This window comes from Eptatretus burgeri, chromosome 13 (assembly GCF_056783735.1).
Source record: "Eptatretus burgeri isolate ZD-2024b chromosome 13, Ebu_testis_v1, whole genome shotgun sequence".
Lineage (NCBI taxonomy): Eukaryota > Metazoa > Chordata > Myxini > Myxiniformes > Myxinidae > Eptatretus > Eptatretus burgeri.
In genome coordinates, this window is record NC_140973.1 from 71,357,881 (window position 1) to 71,379,328 (window position 21,448).

Here is a 21,448-nt window from a genome sequence, read left to right on the forward strand (position 1 = left end):
GCTCTCCCTCATGCACAGATTTATCCCCTCTCGTGTTCAGTTGTCTTACCCTTCCTCCCGCCCTTGGTTTACTGAAGCTTGTGGCGAGGCAGTTGTCCTGAAACAACTTGCCTTTGCCTCATGGAAAGCAAACCCAACTGAGGGCAATCTCAGTTCTTTCCACAAAGCTCGGAACAAGTGTGTATCTACCCTCAGGAGAGCCAGAAAACAACATCTTTCTCATCTCAAGTCTGAACTCTCAAACCTCTCTCCTTCCTCAAAATCCTGGTGGCGTTTAATCAAATCTGTTTCTGGTGTATGTTCCCCCTCCATCCCCTCCCTTACCTCAAATGGCCGCACTGCTGATTCCACACGTGATAAAGCTGAATGTCTAAACTCGGTGTTTGCAGCTAAATCTTGTGTCCTAAACCCATCACTATCTCTACCCACTTTACCCAGTCACACCCAACTGTCCCTGGACTCTGTATCCTTTTCTCCTGACAAGGTGGAGAGCTTGCTTTCAAACCTCGAGTCAGATTCTGCAACCGGTCCAGACGGCATCAGCCCACGTGTCCTCAAAGCCTGCTCTTCTGCTCTTGCTCACCCTCTCTCTGTTCTATTCACCCTCTCATTTGCCCAAGGTCATCTGCCATCTGCTTGGAAATCTGCTAACATCACTGCCCTGCATAAAAAAGGTGCAAAAACAGATCCCTATAACTACAGACCAATCAGCCTTCTCCCAATCATCAGCAAGGTGATGGAATCCATCATCGCTTCAGATATGAAATCCTTCCTCTTCTCCAATGGCTTGATTTCCAATCATCAATTTGGTTTCAGACCAGGTCACTCTACCCTGGATATGCTGCTTCTGCTCTCCCATCAATGGATGGAGGTCCTCAATGCCAGACAGGAAATCCGAGCCGTATCCCTGGACATATCACGTGCTTTTGACACAGTCTGGCACCCTGCCCTACTCACCAAACTCTCTTCCCATGGTATTCAAGGCCATCTCCACTCATGGCTCGCAGACTTCCTCTCCTGTCGCAGTCAACGTGTGGCCCTAAATGGAGTTCTTTCATCCCCTCTTCCTGTGCAGGCTGGAGTTCCTCAAGGTAGCGTTCTGGGCCCTGTTCTTTTTCTGGTTTTCATCAATGATCTCTCAGACTCTCTGGAAAATCCTCTATTTCTCTTTGCCGACGACTCCACCCTCTGCCGTACCATCTGTCATCCCTCAGACCGGCAAGCAGCAGCTTCTTCACTCACTGCAGATCTGGATAAAATCACAAACTGGTCCAACACGTGGAACATGTCTTTCAATCCAGACAAATCTCACACTCTCACTATGTCTCTTCGAAAGGACCGTTTACAAAACCCCCATCCACTTTCTCAACAATCCTCTGGAAGAAGTCTTTTCTTTCAAGCTTCTAGGTCTCACTATCTGCTATGACCTTTCCTGGGAAAGTCACATTTCCAACCTCGCCTCAAAAGCCAGTCGCCGACTGGGAATCCTCCGTCGTGCTAAGTCCTTCCTCGGCCCTCTTGAGCTCCTGACCACTTACAAAGCTTTTGTCCGTAGCCTGATGGAGTACTGCTCTCCCCTCTGGGCTGGTGCTCCTGCCTCCCACCTTTCTCGGCTTAACGCTGTCGAAACCAGGGCATTTAAGATCATCGGCATCTCCCGCAATGAAGCTGAGTCTTTGGGCCTCTCACTCAGTCACCGCAGGTTGGTCGGTGGTCTTTCTGTCTTCTACCGACTCCTCTCCAGTCTTGCCCACCCTGCTCTCTCTGCGATTTGTCCCCACCACATTTCCACAGGGCGCTCAAGGTCCGCCAACAACCCCCTTCTGGTAAAACTACCAAAATCACGAATCACTGCTCATCTTCACTCTTTCATTCCTCTTTTTTCCCGCCTTTGGAATAAACTTCCTCACTCTATTCTTTCCCATTCTTCCCTCCAGGCTTTCAAAACAGCTGTTCACCACCACCTCTTATCTTCCCCCATCCAAATCCTCGATCTTTTCTACCCCCGATAATCCACCCAAGCCCACTTCCTTCATTTCTCCTGCTTTCCTTCCTGAAAGTACCTGAAATGTCCATCTTCTCTTCGCCATGTTCCCCGTCCCATCCCCATCCCTCTCCCTTCCACAGTTCACCTAATGTGTCTGTTCCCCACTGTTTTGTCCCTTCCACTCCCGCCCCTCTTGTCTCATGCCTCCTTGCTGTGAGTTGTGCGTTTGCTCTCATACGAGCCTCGACCAAGGTATACAAAAAAAAAAAAAAAAATAGGAAAATGAATACAATAAGATGTTATAAACATAAGATATATAGTGAAGAAGTAAATAAAAAGGCATAAGGAGCCTTTGATGATAAGAGATTTATTTTGGATAATGGAATAGATTGTGTTCCATATGGATATTGTATGATAGTGTATAGAATAGATTGTGTTTTAATGATGGGAAGATGGGTTAGCGTTTTTCAAGGGCTACCGCCACGTTTTTTCACAATATATAAACGGTCAAACCAAGTATTAATCAAACTAAAGAGTGGAGAAAATCTCAGTCTTGGTATATAAATGGAAAACATAATGAATGTGAAAAATATCAAATAAGTCTTATTGAAAAAATAACTAAAACAAAGGTAAATAAAACAAATAAGCGAATCTATTTAAAAACTAGTAAGTTAGAGGATGTAAAGAAAAAAAAATATCCTTGAATGGACTGAAAACTTTGATGGTTATCAATTGAACAATGGAAAAACAATTTACTATAATCTCAAATGATATGTGGCTCAGGAGGTGGTCAAACAAGAGCATTAAGAGAAGTTTATAATTTCGTAATGGCACAAAAGGGGTATCTTAAAAAATATAAAGATTCAAATGTTTCATTTTTAAATATTTTAGATGGGGATTATTGTGCAAAGAAAATTAAACTATTGAACGAATTTGAGAATGAACAAATCTTTATAGGTTCAATGAGTGAGCAAAACAATATGCATTGGTTATTTGAAAAAGAGTGTCCCTAGGCTTACATGTTTCAGATATTTCTTTAGAATCACCTTTAACAAATCACATTACTACTTTACTACTTGAATAAATCTTTATCTTATTGCATTGGTTATTTAAAAAAAGTGCCCCTCGGTTAAAATGGGAGACAAATAAATATACCTTGGGATAAAAAGGGGGTTTATTTTTTAGGGGAAAAAAATGAATCGCTGAGAATCCCCCATTCATTAACATGGGGGAAAGTGAGCCAGAATCAGTATATTCACCCTACTTTTGTTGTCATCCTTCAGAGGGGATGGTAAGCTGGCTGTCCCATCTAGCATTCGCTGGTGAATGTTGAAATTAGTCGGCACGTATGGGCAGCTACCTGAGTGAAATTCTAAAATTCCCGCTCCGCTTTACAGGTGAAGTGAAACTATCATGGCACGGCCCTCCACAGCCAGGTACAGGTACTGCACACACTTGAATGAATTGGAAGCAGGCTTTTACCAAGTTCTTTCTCATGAAGCTCCTGTTTTAGTTCATGCATACCTCATCTCCACGACCAAGTGCAGAACTTTCCCAAGGAAGAATCGGGTCGAATTTGAAACTGGTTGTCATGTTCCCATAATCATGTCAGGGTGGCACGAGAATGCAGAGAATGTGGACTCACCTTTCCGACCATGTCATTTAGTTTTGATTCCCTCCCCAACTCGAAACCGACATCCTACTGCTTCATGGGCAGGGTGTTGCCTCAGTGACTGTGCTATCTGAAGGATTGGGATATAATAGGTTCAGGACCCAACCTCCAGGATTAATTGAACATCCCAGGGTGTCTAGACAAAGAGTCGGTGAGCAATCACGAGGCAAATTCCTAGATTCCTGTTTGAACCTACAATGAGGAAATGCTGCAACCAGTAACTACATACTGTGCATATGAGGAGTTGGATTGTATGAACCTTCCTTTTGCATGTGAGATGTTAACCAAAAGTTGAGTTACCATTTAGGCAAATTTCATTCATTGAGGTTAGCATTGGTTCGAGTCTCCTTATCACCATTACATCCTTGGCCTGGTCCTTTAATATAAAAGGCCATCCTTGCACTCGCCTGATTTAACTATGGAATGCGGTACACTCGTCAGACAAGGATTATAAAAATATATAAAATTTAATGTTTGAACATTACTATATTTAAAATAAAATTAAATAATTCTCTGTATTTGGGAGGTTTTAAAACTTCCATCAAGGTGCCTCGACATTGAGGAAAAGAACAATAAGAAACTAACATGTGAGAGATAAATGGTTAGGGTTCGGTAAAATCCTTTTATTGTTTTTTAATTTATCTATATGTGGTATGTTTGAAGGTTGCAATTAACATAAAGGACAGGTATTTCATTAAACTCTGTGGAACAAACTGGTTGGCAGGAAGGTAGCTTCTAATCAGCCTGGCGGCGGTATGTGCTCTACCGAGTGCCCTTCTAGTTTCAGTTTGTGTTCATTGTGCCAAGTAGTTGTAGTGTGGTACTTACAGGCAGGCCAGCCCAGTAAGGTGTGTCCCTCACTGGGAGGTTCGAGAGGTGGAGAGACGTGAAGGCCACGGCTGTCACTCCAGCTCCCAACACAAGCTGCAGCAGAGCGAGCAGTAGTGGGAATGGACAACCACAGCACGTGTATCTCTCATCAGGTTCCGGAACAGCTGTGGGTGTAAGAACACTCTCCTCCATGTCCTGCCTATTAAGGTCACCTGTTCATGACTACGTTACCTTTCTCAGCAAAGAAGATACGAGCGTGTTCGGACATTCGAATTGAGGTTATTCTCACAGTTGAGAATTTATTTATGAAAACTAAACCCTGAATAATGATACAGTAAGAAAGTGATGCAAATGTACACGTATCGACAAACATGTTGATTAAATGTTCTAAAATTGCAAACAAGATATCTTACAAGCGAGCCGTCATGTGCAGCCTGCAGCTGCTGCTTGCATCATTTTCTGGGGGCACAACTGTGCCACTGATGCAGTGTCCTCTAATACCAGGAAGTTGGTACTCATTTCACCGACCTCAGAATGATGACAGGTTAAGTCAACCCCACCTGCTGTTAATTCAATGGCTGACGGGCTCAAACTCGGGACCCTAAGATATTAAACCAGATACCTTAACCGTTAAGCAAACACCAGGCTTAATGGCTTACAACAAAATAGCTGTCTTACCAATTTTTTAATGAGCAATTAAAAAGTCCAAAAAAAAAAAAAGACCAAAAGTTAAGTTACCACTTGACTCGCATTAACATTTTTAACTGAACAGCTGAGCTGTATTATAAAAAGGAATTTGTACCCAGGTATAAAATCGAGTGCAGTTAGACCATCTATGGAGAGAGTATGAGCAGCTAACTGTGAGAATCTCAAGATCTAAACTTTACGAGAAAATTAAAATTAAAATCCAATTCATTATTTAACTTACGGTCACAGTTATTACACTTTGATTCGTACTGTATTGGGGGTAACCTCTCTGCTGTTCGAAGATCGACTTCAACAGCCGAAGTCCTGAGCACGTATCTCACACCCAGGGGCAGCTACAGGACCATCTATTAATTATGTACGCACTGATTGGGAGAGTGGAGTCAGATGGTGTCGGATGGGTGTGAGTGGGAGTGTATACGGAATTGGCTTGGTTCGAGAGGAAGGGGTGGTGGAATAGGGGTTGCAGTCGGTTGGGATTGGAGTGTGTATGGTGGAGGGTAGGGCAGAGTTGGATGGAATGCAGTGGGCAATGGATAGGCGGGTGGTGTATGGGGGGATGGTGGTGGTGTGCAGGGAAGGATGATGATGGGAGGAGATGGAGGAGGAGACAAGGTGTGGGATGGGTTGGGATTGTGGTGCATATAGGTTATGGTTGGGTGTGGGTAAAATGGATCAGGTGGAGTTATGGTGGTTGGGATTGGAGGCCGGGGTAGGGTGTGGAGAAGGGGTGATGTTGTTGGTGGTGTCGGGTTATGGTGGCATGCGAGCGATTGGGTCGGGTTGAGTCAAATTAAATTTCCATATTTATACATGTAATAAAAAGATATTCTTGAACATTAATTAAAAGCAACTAACTGTGTTACAAATGCAAATGCAAACAAGAGCATGATTCCCAATAGAAACAGAGAAATTGATTATTAATGCTTAATTGATCAATTACCTGAACACACAAATTCCAAATGATCTTCAGATTTCAGTACATATACATGATTACACACATTAGCTCACTGTTGTCATTCACCAACAATGGCTGAATACTGTAAGGTTGTGACAAACTGGGGGGGGGGGGGGGGGTCCACCACCAATCAGCTTGCCAAGCCAGCTGTTCCTTATGAACCATTTTGTTGGAGTGCTTGCTTGAGTGCTTAAGCCACTTGGCGAGCATTGTGCGAGCTGCTTGGTAATGGAACACACCCCTGTTTTGTCATGCAGTGCACTGATTTAACACGTGACCAATTTTAACCCTTATTGGAATTGCTCATGACAGTTCCGATGATTTCTCATCACATTTCTTCAAGGACAGTTCATGTACTCAGTGAAGTATGCATGATGATCTTGTTTCTTGTTGTTTCTAACTTCGTCCCATTTGCAAATATTTATATCCGGTGGAAGTCTTGTTTCCACAGTGACACAACCAACACCAAGCCAGTGTGACGTGTGAGGACCAGGTTTCCACCACCTCTTGGACGGTCTGCTTTATTCGGTTTTTCACTCATTCCGTGACGATGTAATGAACAGGTTCATTTAATAAAGGTAAAAATGATGTTTCCGAAATTATTCTTGAAATGCATAGATTAAAATCAGTTGAGGAGGGAGAGTGAGAGGGGTGGGGAGAGAAGGAAAGAGAGAGGAGAGAAGGGGAAAGAAAAGGGAGGGGAGCAAGGAAAGAGGGGAATGAAAAAGGGAGGAGAGCAAGGAAAGAGGGGAATGAAAAGGGGAGGGGAGCAAGGAAGGAGGGGAATGAAAAGGGGAGGGGAGCAAGGAAGGAGGGGAATGAAAAAGAGGGGGAGCAAAGAGGGAGGGAGTGAAAAAGGAGGGGAGCAAGGAGAGGAGAGCGGAGGGGGAGGGGATTGAGGAGGGGGTGAGGGAGCATGGCAGGAGGAAGAGTGAGGAGGGGTGGGGACAGCGAGGGGAGGGAGGGTGAGGAGGGGTTGGGGAGCGAGGGGGTGTGGGAAGGGAAGGCAGACGTGCGGTGGAGCGTTAATTACGATTCATACCGTTTCATCAAAATTATTCTGCAGAGAAGAAGTGAAGATGGAAACAAAATAATGTCTGAAATCCATTTCATACCGGTCATACTGCAAATACCACCCAGAGACAAACACCGCCCGGAGGTGTCCGCAGACAAACTCCCGTCCAGAAACAAACACCGTACAGACATAGCTACCATCCAGCTAGGTCAAGAGACAGAGAGAGGAGGTGAGAGTCAGGGAGGGAGGTATTGGAGGAGGGAGGGGTGAGGAAGGATGAGAGAGAGAGACAGAGACACAGAGAGACACAGAGAGACAGAGACAGAGACAGAGACAGAGACAGAGACAGAGACAGAGACAGAGACAGAGACAGAGACAGAGACAGAGACAGAGACAGAGACAGAGAGAGAGAGAGAGAGAGATATATATATATATATATATATATATATATATATATATATATATATATATATATATATATATATATATATATATATATATATATATATATATATATATATATATGGGGGTAGGGAGTTATCAGAGAGAATATGTTTTGATTTATGAACAACACACACACACACACACACACACACACACACACACACACACACACACACACACACACACACACACACACACACACACACACACACACACACACACAGACACAGACACAGACACACAGACACACACACACACACACACACACACACACACACACACACAGACACACAGACACACAGACACACACACACAGACACACAGACACACACAGACAGACACAGACACACAGACACACAGACACACAGACACACAGACACAGACACAGACACAGACACACAGACACAGACACACACACAGACACAGACACAGACACACAGACACACAGACACACAGACACACAGACACAGACACAGACACAGACACAGACACAGACACACACACACTAGTGTAGATTTTATATGGATGGACAAATGCATACACACAGTAGACGGATGGGATTTGAGCCTTGGTTCTGTCCGTCATGTAAGCGGAATAGTCTTCGTGGACTCTTAGACAATGGACATGGAAAATCAGATCGTATGATAGACATTGGGACAGTAGGTAATGTCCAAATGCGCACAGTGTATGTGATATCAGCCACGGTTCATCAATTGTTCAGGATTTGAAGCCACATTGCGCACATCGATCACGCACATGGGATTTGAAGATTTGAATCAGGTTTTCTGACATTTTCGCCTGGGTTCAGCACATTATGAGCTCGAGATTCAGATTCGGTGCTTTGCAGCAGGACAGCGGTCGATTGCGATGACGACACTGAACCGGCACACCAGTTGCAGGTTCAAATCCAGCTAAACGCAGCAGGAATATGGATTTAGATTCTAATCTTCAGGAAGTTGAGTCAGTTTTAGAACTGTCGTGTTCGTCTTGGATCGTCAACAACAACAAAAAAAACCCACCTTGCTCACCAACAACCTTTAATAATGCCGGGAACAATCTGCTGCTCCACATGGTTTGGTCTTCACGTGATGTGAGACCATTGTGGCTGTCTCTTCTTCCCTTCCTTGTGACAGGAGGTCGTTGTAAATTATTACGGTTAAAGACCCTTGTTCTGTATTTACAACTTTTACGAACAAGCCAACCAAGCTGGAGCCTAGCTTCTCGTGTTGGCGAAGTTTGATCATGTTTCCGGCACGGAACGCTCGTGAGAGTACACACCACACTGTAGCCGAAGCACTCACGCTTGGTGTCAAGACCTTTGCCTCCCGAGTTGTCGCTTTGACCGACTCTGTCGGTTCCCGCAGCCGAAGAGGGGCTGCCCCCCTCCTGCCCGGGTGGATCCCGTCCCACCGTCATGCTTCCGAACTCAGATCCGTGGATGAAGGCCCAGCTTCGAGAGAGACAGAGACTTCGAGTCGCTGTGATTCAGCGGACGTGGGTAGCGGAGCCCCTACTTACACTACATTCCTCAACGCACACGCAGAGGACCTCTTCTGCTGCTATTTTGGTGAGAGCCGGCTGTCTGTGTTAGGAGCAACATGGAGTCAATTCTCTGGTATTTTAAAGGCAGGTGGTAAATATATGGACAGATCTTGCAAAATAGAATTAAGGAGGGAGGGGTGTGGGGTACAGGGGTGGGGAAGTGAGTCCCAAATGGTCTTTGATCGAAATTTATAGCGAAGGCGCAAACCAATTTGAAGACCTTTGGGGATTGACCCCCAACTACCCTAATATAGGTAAATATACATTTCAAATTTTGACACCTGGTGTAATCTGGACTGTCCAAATCGCCTCCACACCTTTGATGAAATTAATGTACTCGCTGAACTCACTACTCAGGGTGAAACATTTGAAGACGAGGACACTGGAGAGTGCATACCTCCGCTACGTAATGCCTGATCCACGAGAACGTATCGGACCCATGACATGTTGGAAATATCATGCAATGTATCGTTTTTGGCCCCATCTCTCAATGGTGAAGAATCACTTAAAAAAATTAAATAATTCTCGTATCCAGATCCTAATTCGGATCTTCACAAATATCGAATCAGTTTGTCCGTGTCACACACAAAACCTGCCAATCAAGTTTCATCCGAATCCGTCCACAACTTTTTGAGATATCGTGCACACAAACAAAGACAGCAGGGGTGAAAACATAACCTCCTTCCACCCTCAGTGGCTGGGATAAAAATAAAATCACTCTTTTCAGATAACAAGCACACAGACAGAGGCCTCGTGGAACCTCAGACAAGACACTTTCTTGTGTGCTACTTGGACACAGACTTTTGGACTTGGACACGGACAAGTTTCACTGAAGAACCTTGTACATCGTCTCCCACCTGATGAGAGTGAGAGTGAAAGTGAGAGTGAGAGTTAGAGTGATATAGAGTTAGAGAGATATTGAGAGTGAGAGTGAGAGTTAGAGTTAGAGTGATATAGAGTTAGACAGATATAGAGAGTGAGAGTGATAGAGATAGAGATCTTCTTCTTCTTCTTTCAGCTGCTCCAGTTAGGGGTCGCCACAGCGGATCAACCGTCTCCATTTCGCTCTATCCTCCACATCTTCCATTGACACTCCAACCACCCGCATGTCCGCCCTCACCGCATCCATGAACCTCTTCTTTGGCCTTCCTCTTCTCCTCCTGCCTGGCGGCTCCATCTTCAGCATCCTTCTCCAGATATACTCCGTTTCCCTCCTGTGCACATGTCCAAACCATCTCAATCTCGCCTCTCTTACTTTGTCTCCAAACCGTCCTACCTGCGCTGTCCCTCTAATATACTCATTCCTTATTCTGTCCATCCTCGTCACTCCCAACGAGAATCGCAGCATCTTTAACTCTGCCACCTCCAGCTCCGCTTCCTGTCTTTTTGTTAGTGCCACCGCCTCCAAACCATGCAACATCGCTGGTCTCACTACCGTCTTATATACTTTCCCCTTCACTCTTGCAGCTACCCTTCTGTCACAAATCACTCCTGCAACTCTTCTCCACCCACTCCATCCTGCCTGCACTCTCTTTTTCACTTCTCTCCCACACTCCCCGTTACTTTGGACAGTTGATCCCAAGTATTTAAACCCATCCACCTTCCCCACCTCAACTCCTTGCAACCGCACCATACCACCACCCTCCCTCTCATTTACACACATGTACTCCGTTTTCCTCCTATTGACTATCATTCCCCTTCTCTCCAGTGCGTACCTCCACCTCTCGAAGCTCACCTCAGCCTGCTCCCTACTCTCCCTACAGATCATGATGTCATCCGCGAACATCATAGTCCATGGGGACTCCAATCTGATCTCGTCCGTAAACCTGTCCATCACCATTGCAAACAGGAAAGGGCTCAGAGTCGATCCTTGGTGCAATCCCACTTTTACCTTAAACCGGTCCGTCATTCCCACCGCAGTCACACTGTCCTCATACATATCCTGCACGATCCTCACATACTTCTCCACCACTCCCGACTTCCTCATACAATACCACAACTCCTCTCTTGGCACCCTATCATAAGCTTTCTCTAAATCCACAAACACACAATGTAACTCTTTCTGGCCTTCCCTATACTTCTCCATCAACATTCTCAAAGCAAACATCGCATCAGTGGTGCTCTTTCTTGGAATAAACTCATATTGCTGCTCACAAATCGTCACCTCTCTTCTCAACCGAGCTTCCACTACTCTTTCCCACAACTTCATGGTGTGGCTTAACAACTTTATCCCTCTGTAATTTCCACAGCTCTGCACATCACCCTTATTCTTGAAAATCGGAACCAGTACACTTGATCTCCACTCCTCCGGCATCCTCTCACTTTCCAAGACTTTATTAAACAATCTGGTTAACAACCCCACTGCCATCTCTCCTAAGCACTTCCATGCCTCCACTGGTATACCATCTGGGCCAACCGCCTTTCCACTTTTCATCTTCTTCATAGCAGTCCTCACTTCATCCTTACTGATCCACCCCACTTCCAGATTCACTATCTCCACCTCTTCCAACCTTCTCTCTCTCTCATTTTCTTCATTCATCAGCTGCTCAAAGTACTCCATCCACCTTCTCAACACACTCTCCTCGCTCGTCAGCACATTCCCATTTACGTCCTTTATCACCCAAACCTTCAGCACATCCTTCCCAGCTCGGTCCCTCTGTCTTGCCAATCGGTATAAATCCTTTTCCCCTTCTTTTGTATCCAACTTCTCATACAGCTCGTCATATGCCTTTTCCTTGGCCTTTGCCACCTCTCTTTTTGCCTTTCGACGCCACTCCTTGTACTCCTGCCTACTTTCTTCATCTCTCTGACTATCCCACTTCTTTTTCGCCAACCCCTTCTTCCTTATACTTTCCTGTACTTCCTCGTTCCAACACCAAGTCTACTTATCTTCCTTCCTCTGTCCAGATGTGACACCAAGTACCTTCCTAGCTATCTCCCTCACAACTTCTGCTGTCGTTGCTCAATCATCCCACCCATCTTTACCACCATCTAACACCTGTCTTGCCTCCTCCCTAAATTCCACGCAACAGTCTTCCTCCTTCAGCTTCCACCATCTGGTCCTTGGTTCAGCCCTCACTCTCTTCCTCAACCTCACCTCCACAATCATCCGACAGACCACCAATCGATGCTGTCGAGCTACACTCTCCCCTGCCACCACCTTACAGTCACTAATCTCTTTCAGGTTGCATCTCCTGCTGAAGATGTAATCCACCTGTGTGTACTTTCCTCCACTCTTGTACATCTTGTACCCTGTGTTCCTCCTTCTTGAAATATGTATTTACCACTGCCATTTCCATTCTTTTTGCAAACTCTACCACCATTTGCCCTTCCACATTTCTCTTGTTGAGACCGTACCTACCCATCACCTCCTCATCCTCTTTATTCCCTTCCCCAACATGCCCATTGAAATCTGCTCCAATCACCACTCTTTCATCCTTGGATACACTCTCCACCACTTCATCAAACTCACTCCAGAAATCTTCTTTATACTTCATCTCACACCCCATATGTGGGGCATATGCACTGATGACATTCATCATCACCCCTTCAATTTCCAACTTCACACTCATCACTCGGTCAGACACTCTCCTCACCTCCAATACCCTCTTGACATAATCTTCCTTCAGGATTACCCCGACACCATTTCTCCTCCCATCCACACCATGGTAGAACAGTTTGAAACCACCTCCAATGCTCCTAGCCCTACTCCCCATCCACTTGTTCTCTTGTACACACAGTATGTCCACCTTTCTTCTCTCCATCATATCAGCCAACTCTCGCCCTTTGCCAGTCATCGTCCCAACATTCAGAGTTCCAACTCTCACCTGCACACTTCTACCCTTCCCCCTCTCCCACTGCCTCCGGACTCGTCTTCCCCGTCTCCTTCTCCTTCGCCCAGCAGTAGCACAATTTCCACTGGTACCCTGCTGACCACCGGTACCGGTGACGGTCGTTGGTAACCCAGGCCTCGACCGATCCGGTATGGAAATTCGTTTTGTTGGCCGCATAATGATCTGGCATTGGTTTTTACGCCGAGTGCCCTTCCTGACGCAACCCTGGTCGCCTCTTACGACACAGGGATATGGTACACCTATTCTAACCGGGGCATACACCGGGCCCAGTACAGTGGTACTCATTTCGCCGACCTCGGAAGGATGGCAGGCTGAGTCAACCCCCTGGTGTTATACGACTTGGTAGATACATATATATGTGCATATACATACATGCAGTATATATATATATATATATATATATATATATATATATATATATATATATATATATATATATATATTTATATATATACATATATATTTATATATATTTATATATAAAAACATACATATGTATGTATATATATATATATATATATATATATATATATATATATATATATATATTTATATATATATTAATTCAGTGGCCCAACAGGGCTTGAACTCAGGACCTTTTGGGTCCCAAGCCGCTGCTCTCACCACTGCGCCAACACCAGGCATAGTGATAGAGATATAGAGATATAAAGATATTGATATAGAGATATAGGGAGTGATGGAGTGACAAGCCGGAAGGCGACATGGCTGCTCGCTCGAGATGGAAAGCTGGCCGACGCGACTCGCCGATATTCATGTACATGGTATCAATCAATTTAGCACAATAAATATGATTATCACAGCCCTCTTAGTTTGCACCCAGAAACCCGCCTTGTGAAATTTCAGGCATGTTTCCAAAGAGACTCTAACAAATGGCAGCCCTGGTAATTCCATTTATCTATTCGCTAAAGATTTTATTTTTTTATATGATGCTGTAAGATATTCTCCTTGAGCACAAAAAAACAGGTCCCTCGGAGGTCCAGTTTCGGAGGTATTGATTTTTTTGTACAGTCCACAATAAGTGTACGATGTACGATAAAGTATTTTAGCTGTTGCTAAGCAACGGAGGTGTACATAGCAACCATTCATTTTTATGTACATGCTAGCCACATTGTACACATTTCACCAAAGTTTCATCAAAATCAGACTCTCTCTCTTAGAGATATTCGCAATATCTTAGAGATATTCACAATGAAATGTTCGACTTGTACTCGCCCAAAACCTATCTCCTCCTACAAATATTTTTTGTTTGGGCTGCAAATTGGCATGAATGGATCTCGATAGATTGCGCACAGAACTCTAAGCTTCGATTTTTTTTTGATTTTTTTGACCACTTTACAGGGCCGTTGCTATGCTGTTGCTAGGGCCCGTAGTCCCATATTCAAAAGCACATGATTCCCAGAAATATTGGTCCTACCTACCAAATTTCATTGGAATCGGTTGAGTGGTTTAGCCCCTAGGCTTGACCAACGTTTCGCGGACAGACAGATGGAAATGTCCAGAATAAGGGTGCTCTCAGAGCAGCCAATAGAGTGATAGAGTGAGAGTGAGAGTGATAGTGATACAGAGATATAGAGAGTGAGAGTGATATAGAGATTGAGAGTGAGAGTGATATAGAGAGTGAGAGTGATACAGAGACAAGCCGGTAAGCGACATGGGTGGTCGCTATATAATTGCATACTAGTCATACAGTTTTTGACGGATAGGGCTGAAATTTTTTGACAAAGAGGTTGATTTTCGTGCGCATAAAAGCGCGGAAGCCGATTTTTGATTTTCGAAAAATATATATATATATAAATTTTTTTCGGATTTTTTCAAAAATTTCAAAGCCCCGTTGCTCGGCAACGGTGGCGTCCATAACAACGACGCTCAAAATCATACAACTAGATCCTGGTATGAACCTACCAGTCAAGTTTCATCAAAATCGGTTGACTCCTCTGGCCTCCAGAGCTGTCCATTACATACAAACAGACAGACGGAAAACCTGAGAATAACGGTCGTCTGGCAACCACCCAATATACAGAGTAAGAGTGATATAGAGATATAGAGAGTGAGAGTGATATAGAGATATAGAGATAGAGATTGAGAGTGAGAGTGATATTGAGAGTGAGAGTGATATCGAGATATTGAGAGTGAGAGTGATATAGAGATTGAGAGTGATATTGAGATATTGAGAGTGAGAGTGAGAGTGAGAGTGAGAGTGATATAGATATAGAGATATTGAGAGTGAGAGTGATATAGAGATTGAGAGTGATATAGAGATATTGAGAGTGAGAGTGATATCGAGATTGAGAGTGATATAGAGATATTGAGAGTGAGAGTGATATAGAGAGAAGAGTGAGAGTGATAGTGATAGAGAGACTGTTTGGAAAATCCTGGGGGAGGGGTTCAAAAATCCCACCACATTTACGTATGTAATAAATAGATAGCCCTTATTAATTTACACACACGTAAAATAACTTTACATTATTAAAAAGAAATGTTTCATAATTCTAAACTTACATTCATAAACATTTAGAATGCATTATTTGTTGTAGAGGGGAGGAGGGATTGGCGGGGGAGGGACTATGATTGGAGATTGTTCAAGTGAAGAAGAATCCGATTAAGGAGTAAAATTTATAAACAGTTCGGCTACAATAAAATAACGTACTGTATGTACATGAACACCACAAGGAAAAGATTTAACATCAACCATAACCGTCATTTTGCAGCGATTTGGAAAACTAAAATTGACAAAAAAAAAACAATCATAAAATACAAATGAAATTAAACCCAACAGTCAGCCAAGGGTGTGTTCAGGGACCAAGCAGCTTGCTTGCACTCGCCAAGCTAGCCGTTCCGTATCAACGGAACTTGCTTGAGTGCCTAAGCCGCTTTTCCATCCATTGTTGGGAGCGAAGCAGCATGTCCAAGGTAGAATGACCAGGTCTGAAACTGATCTGACGATTTGAGATCAGGCCATTGGAGAAAAGCAAGCATTTTATGTAAACTGAAATGATAAAGTCCATGACCTTGCTTATTACTGGAAGCAAGCTAATAGGCCTGTCGTTAATAAGATCCATTTTTGCACCATGTTTGTGAATTACAGTGCTGTTGGCTAATTTGCTGGCACATGGAAACTTCACCAGAGTGAAGTAGAGAGTTCATAGAACGTGTTACCCCATACAGTGTTCAGGTGTACGTATATACTTAAATTTAAATAAAATAATGGTTTTAAAGACTGTTAAAAAAACTTCCAGAAGTTTAGCTTTACTGAGGCACTTAGACACCACCCTAATACAGCACCTTATTTAACATGTCCAGGTACTGCGAAATGGAAGGGTTTTGAAAGGTACTGCTAAACGGAAGGTTATATAATGTTTAATTGAAATAAGTTGTTCCTCGATCATAAACTGACTTTTATTGATCGACAGACGAACGGGCGGACCTCGAAATTGGTGACAAGAAATGTACAACATCAAATTGAGTCTTCCTTTGTTTCTTGAAAAAGATTCATTTTTATTTGAAATGATCATACTCTATATGCAATCAAAAAAAAAATTCTGCAATACTTGCAATAAGGATACAATGAAACATAACTTTATGAAACACTTCAACATAAAATCGATCGTAAACTGACGTTTGTAGACAGACCGATCGCTTGGTTTCTTCGAGAGGGTGTATCGAGTAGAGGGCAAAGCATATTTATTACATACACATTTGCACTATTTTGTTTCATGTAATTCATCCCCCGAACATTTGCTCGTTATTAAATACTAGTCCAAGTACCTGCCTTTGCCCAGGCTGCAACCAATATTATAATTTCTCCTATCGCTATCTCCTAAATTTCTCCATTAATAATACTATAATGGAGTAAAGGTGGATGTCACCGAAACTACAAAAATGACATCAACAGTTATTGGGCCTACGTAGAGGTAACAAACCCAGTTATACCTCTGGTTCCAACCACAAAACTGGCCCGAAGTGGCCACTCAAGGCCAGCAGATGAGCACGAACTTTCGCTTTACTCTGGTGCACGTACTCCAACATGTACTTTGGCCTGAGCTAACATAAATTGAGAAAGTTGGAGGGTGCCTGCTAGTTAATAAAATAGACCGCGTGCGTGTGTGTGCGTGCGTGCGTGCGTGCGTGCGTGCGTGCGTGAAATTCTGAACCTATTTTGGAAATGGGATATAGCCTGAAACCTATTCCAAGATTTTGTTAATCCCAGGAACCTCTTGAAGCTGTGCATTTAAGTGTGTATAAAACTAGAAGGGCACTCCTCAACGTCACCAGATATGCCTCCACCCACATAAAAACAATATGGCTGCCGAACCACGTGACCAATAACATCAATCCCCCCCGCCCGCCATAATAATTTAGACTCTCAAAAATTTTCATACGAATCAGAAAAAGCGTTCGACATATGTAATTATGACGTCATAACAAAGCCACCTATTACATCAAAATAAAATAAAATCACTTATTTTCCATGGGGAGTACATGACATGTGCCAAGTAAAAATTTTTTTTCATAAAACGGTTTTGGAGATACAGAGGTCGAAAGATTTTCTGTTTTTCTAATATGGCTGCCACACAGTGACCTATGACATCATAATTATCATTAAAACATTCTGCGTGAGTAGTCGCACTGATGGTGAAACTTTTATGTCAATCAGATGAGCGGTTGCAGAGAAAACAGAGAAAATTGGCATGGATGGATGTACATACGCACATATGTACATACATTGGGACAGACGGACAACCCGAAAACATAATGCCTCCAACGACTTCATCAGTTGAGGCATAAAAATCTTCGTTGTGAACTGAAAAATTGATTTATTTACATTTTCATTCTTTATCACAGCACTGAAGATTTTTACATTTCCACAGTTTATTGCAGCGTTTGTCAATTTTCACCTTCGCCAAAGGAGAGGGTCCATTTGGTTCCATTTGTTACTTGCAAAATGGATGGTTATAATTCAAGTATATTGGTTAGTCAGTTTTGTTATTCTGTCTGTCTGACTGCCGTCTATAGGTCACAATTCGAAATTGATCGCCATGAAACTTTACTAAGATGTAGAGGTCGTCTCAACTGAGAAGCCTATTTATTTTGAGGTCAAAGGTCATCTTGAGGCCAAATTTCTGAAATTGTCATTTTTCATCCGATTAACTTGAAAGTTGAAGATGTGCATATTGTGTCACTGGATTGAGAAAGAAACTATTTTTGAGGGCAAAAGGTCAACTCATGGGTCAAACTTCTAAAATCATCAATTTCAATCTGAAAAATAATCAATTTTCATTTGATTGACCTGAACTTTGATAAAGATTGTGAATTTAAATCTTGGACAATTTGATGTATCCGTGGCAACCTTTGGAGAGGGGGGTGGATTTTGCAAGTATCTTGGTCTGCACGTCTTTTTCTTGTTTGTTTGTTTGCGGGTTTGTCCGCATAGAATTTCATCTTTGCCTCCGCAACCGCTTTTGTTGGATTGAGAGGAAATTTTCACCACACATGTGACTACTCATGTAGAATGTTTTAATGATAATGCTGACATCATAGGTCACGTGGTGTGGCAGCCATATTGGAAAAATGGAAAAACTTTGGACCTCTGTATCTCTGAAACCGCACCAAAGAAAAAATGGAAACTTGGCACATTGCAAGTACTCCTCATGGGGAATGAGTGTGATTTTTATGACGTCATAGGTGCCTTCGTTATGACGTCATAATCACATATGTAGAACGCTACATCCGATCAGTATGAAAATTTTTTGAGGGTCATCTCGGGATAAAATGGTCCATAAAAGTTTTTTTGATGACATAATCAGTCACGTGATTTAACAGCCATACTGGGTTTTGTTTTTTTTTAAACCTTCAAAAATCTCCTCTGAAGTGACTGAACAGATCGAGGCAAAACTTTACACATCTGAACATCTATCCATGAGGAACAAAAGGTTCATACATATGATGTCACAGGTCACATAGTTTTGGCTGCCGTATTGGATTTAAGAAAAACATTAAATCATGTTTTCTCTGAAACCACTTAATCAATCGATGTGAAACTTCACAATTATGATGTAGTAGTGATGTGGAATACAAGTTTTAAATTTCAACTTGATTGGACACATGGTCTGGTAGCCAGAATTATGAAATTTTTCGATCTGGGTTCTTTTTGGGGCTTTTTTTTTTGAATAAGGTTCACTTGGCTGTGCATGGATTGGTTTGAGGGTAGAGAAGTAGCAGCTGAAATGTGAATCCAATCCAGGTTCTTCCTGATGACTTCATCTTTGCTTTTTGCTTGTTCAGGTTCCTTCTAATTACTCCAATGCAGGACTGTACCTGTTTGGTCTTCCATTTGATTTGAATTTAATTTATTTTAATCCAATTCTGAATTCAATTGAATAACAATAAAAAAACAACATCATGGGTCAGGGTCAGGGTCAGGTGTCCGATCAAAGCGGGATTGCATCAAAGCGGGATGTCTTGGGACCCGGTCATTACTGCCAGCAGTTATAAAGTGGCAGTTCTAATTATGTCTCTTATTAATTATGTAACACACCAGTACATAAATGCCACACAAAATACACCACACAAAACAAGTCCTGGCAAGGGTCTGCAATCTCTGCTCTTTTCCTTGTTGTCCTTGCAGAGCTTCAGGATAGACAATGTTTGGTATTTTTCCCTGTGGTGCCAAAATGAAAAGGTTCTTTCCATCACCAACTCTGGAGCAACCAACATAAAGTTGGCCATGAGAAAAGCATAGCTTTGCTGGTTAAGGCCAACAATCTTCAGTGATTGCCCCTGTAACTTGTTGATGCTCATGGCAAAGCAGAGACGAGCAGGGAACTGGGAGCTTCTTACATTGAAATGGCAAGTCTGAGGAAATGATTGGAATGCATGGAATGAAGACTTTCTGTCCTGCTGCGTTGTCAGGCATGATTGTCACTTTAAGGACATGTGGAGTAAGATTCTTGACATCCAAACATGTTCTATTGCAGAGTGTTGGTGGGTCCAGATTCCTGTGAAGCAAAATGGGTGCTCTGATCTTGAGCTCTCGATTGTGTGTTCATACTCCTGCTGGCTCCAAAGAGTTAAATTCTGTTGGGTAATTGACTGCCTCATTAGGACTTATAATTTTGCACAGTGCCAGGTAATTGTGAAAGAAGCTCTCTGTTTGTGGTGTTGACTACCCATTCTTTGGAGCCATGATGGCTCTTTAGCATAGCCAGTTGTGGTCATGAAAGTGGTGTGCAATGTTGGGAATCTTGAAACAGTACATCCTTCAGCTCTTCAAGTGTTGCTTCTGTTTCATCAATCTTGCTCAATGAGATTGTTCCATTTTGAGTGTCAGATGCCAGAGCTCCATTTCTCAATAGAGTAAGGTTGCAACAAATTATCTTGCAGATGAATCCCCTGTTAGATGAACTTGCATGTTGGTAATTAGGCTGTCTCTGAATGTTGTTCTAAATGTATGAGGCTTTGAGGCAGGCCTGCAGCCCATCAGCTTTTGTTCCACGTGGAATGACTGGCAATGTCTGCCGAAAGTCCCCAGCCATCATCAGTCACTCCTCCCATTCTCTTGTCATTTTGTAGGAGATCTTGCAGGGTAAATTCAAGGGCTTCAAAGGAAGCTTTGTGAGGAATTATACACTCATCCCAGACAATGAGCTGACATTGCTGCATGACTTTTGCTTTGCCAGAGCTGCTGCCAATGTTGCAGGTTGGTGCCTCTGAGCTTGCTAGGTTCAAGGGCAATTTGAAGACTGAGTGAGCTGTTCTTCCACCTGTCAACAGTATCACAGCAATGCCTGATGATTCCACAGCAAGGGTAATCATGTTTCTCTGTTGGATTTTGGCCAAAATAAGGTTGATTAGAAAAGTTTTCCTTGTTCCACCTGGGGCATCCAGAAAAAGATATCACTACTCCCATTGAAAACTGCTTCTGTGATCTTATTGAGAGCTTCTCTTTGGTCTGGAACCAGACATGGCTCATTCTCCTGTATGTATTCAGCAAGATGGTCCATGTTGTAATTTGGTCTCTCTCAAAATGTCATTTGATAGCTCATTATTATTGTATCATGGATCAGGGAGGCCAAATTGTTTAAGGTCAGAGCCAGCCAAAGCCTCAATTTTGTTCTCAATGATAATGAGAGCTTAATTGGAGATGCCATCACTGTGGTCAAGTTCTAGATTTGCAAAATGTCTTCTGACAGGTTTTCTTTGTGGTTGTCCCATAGTTCCTGAGGATTTGACATGGTACATGTCTGCAGCTTGATAGCAAACAGATTTTGAAGCATCCATGGTGATTGAGTCACAGCAGCCTCCTACAATATGCTGTTCCAGTGTGCATAATTTCTAGGAGTCCTCTCAGCTGGCAAGTCGGTTTGTAAGGTTCACAGATTGCGCCATCCACTGTTTGCAAGTCTTCAAAAGATGTTGGACC

At 43.0% G+C, this 21,448-nt stretch overlaps 2 protein-coding genes across 8 annotated transcripts in view; one reads left to right on the forward strand and one right to left on the reverse strand.

The window, feature by feature from the left end:
- SSPN (sarcospan) overlaps positions 1–21,448 on the reverse strand; it is a 69,574-nt gene that overhangs the window by 20,494 nt on the left and 27,632 nt on the right. For 5 of the 7 annotated variants that reach the window (XM_085852951.1, XM_085852954.1, XM_085852949.1 and 2 more), the window contains one exon: positions 4,488–4,654. In XM_085852951.1, coding sequence (XP_085709077.1) covers positions 4,488–4,654 — 167 coding nt within the window. Of the gene's footprint in view, positions 1–4,487; positions 4,655–8,631; positions 8,855–8,913; positions 9,049–21,448 lie in introns of those variants that run through there. The other 2 variants (XM_085852948.1, XM_085852952.1) reach the window with 2 other exon arrangements.
- LOC147014746 (class E basic helix-loop-helix protein 41-like) overlaps positions 9,027–21,448 on the forward strand; it is a 92,716-nt gene continuing 80,294 nt past the window's right edge. The window contains exon 1 of the mRNA XM_085852946.1: positions 9,027–9,179. Within this exon, the coding sequence (XP_085709072.1) occupies positions 9,027–9,179 (153 nt within the window). The remainder of the gene's footprint in view (positions 9,180–21,448) is intronic.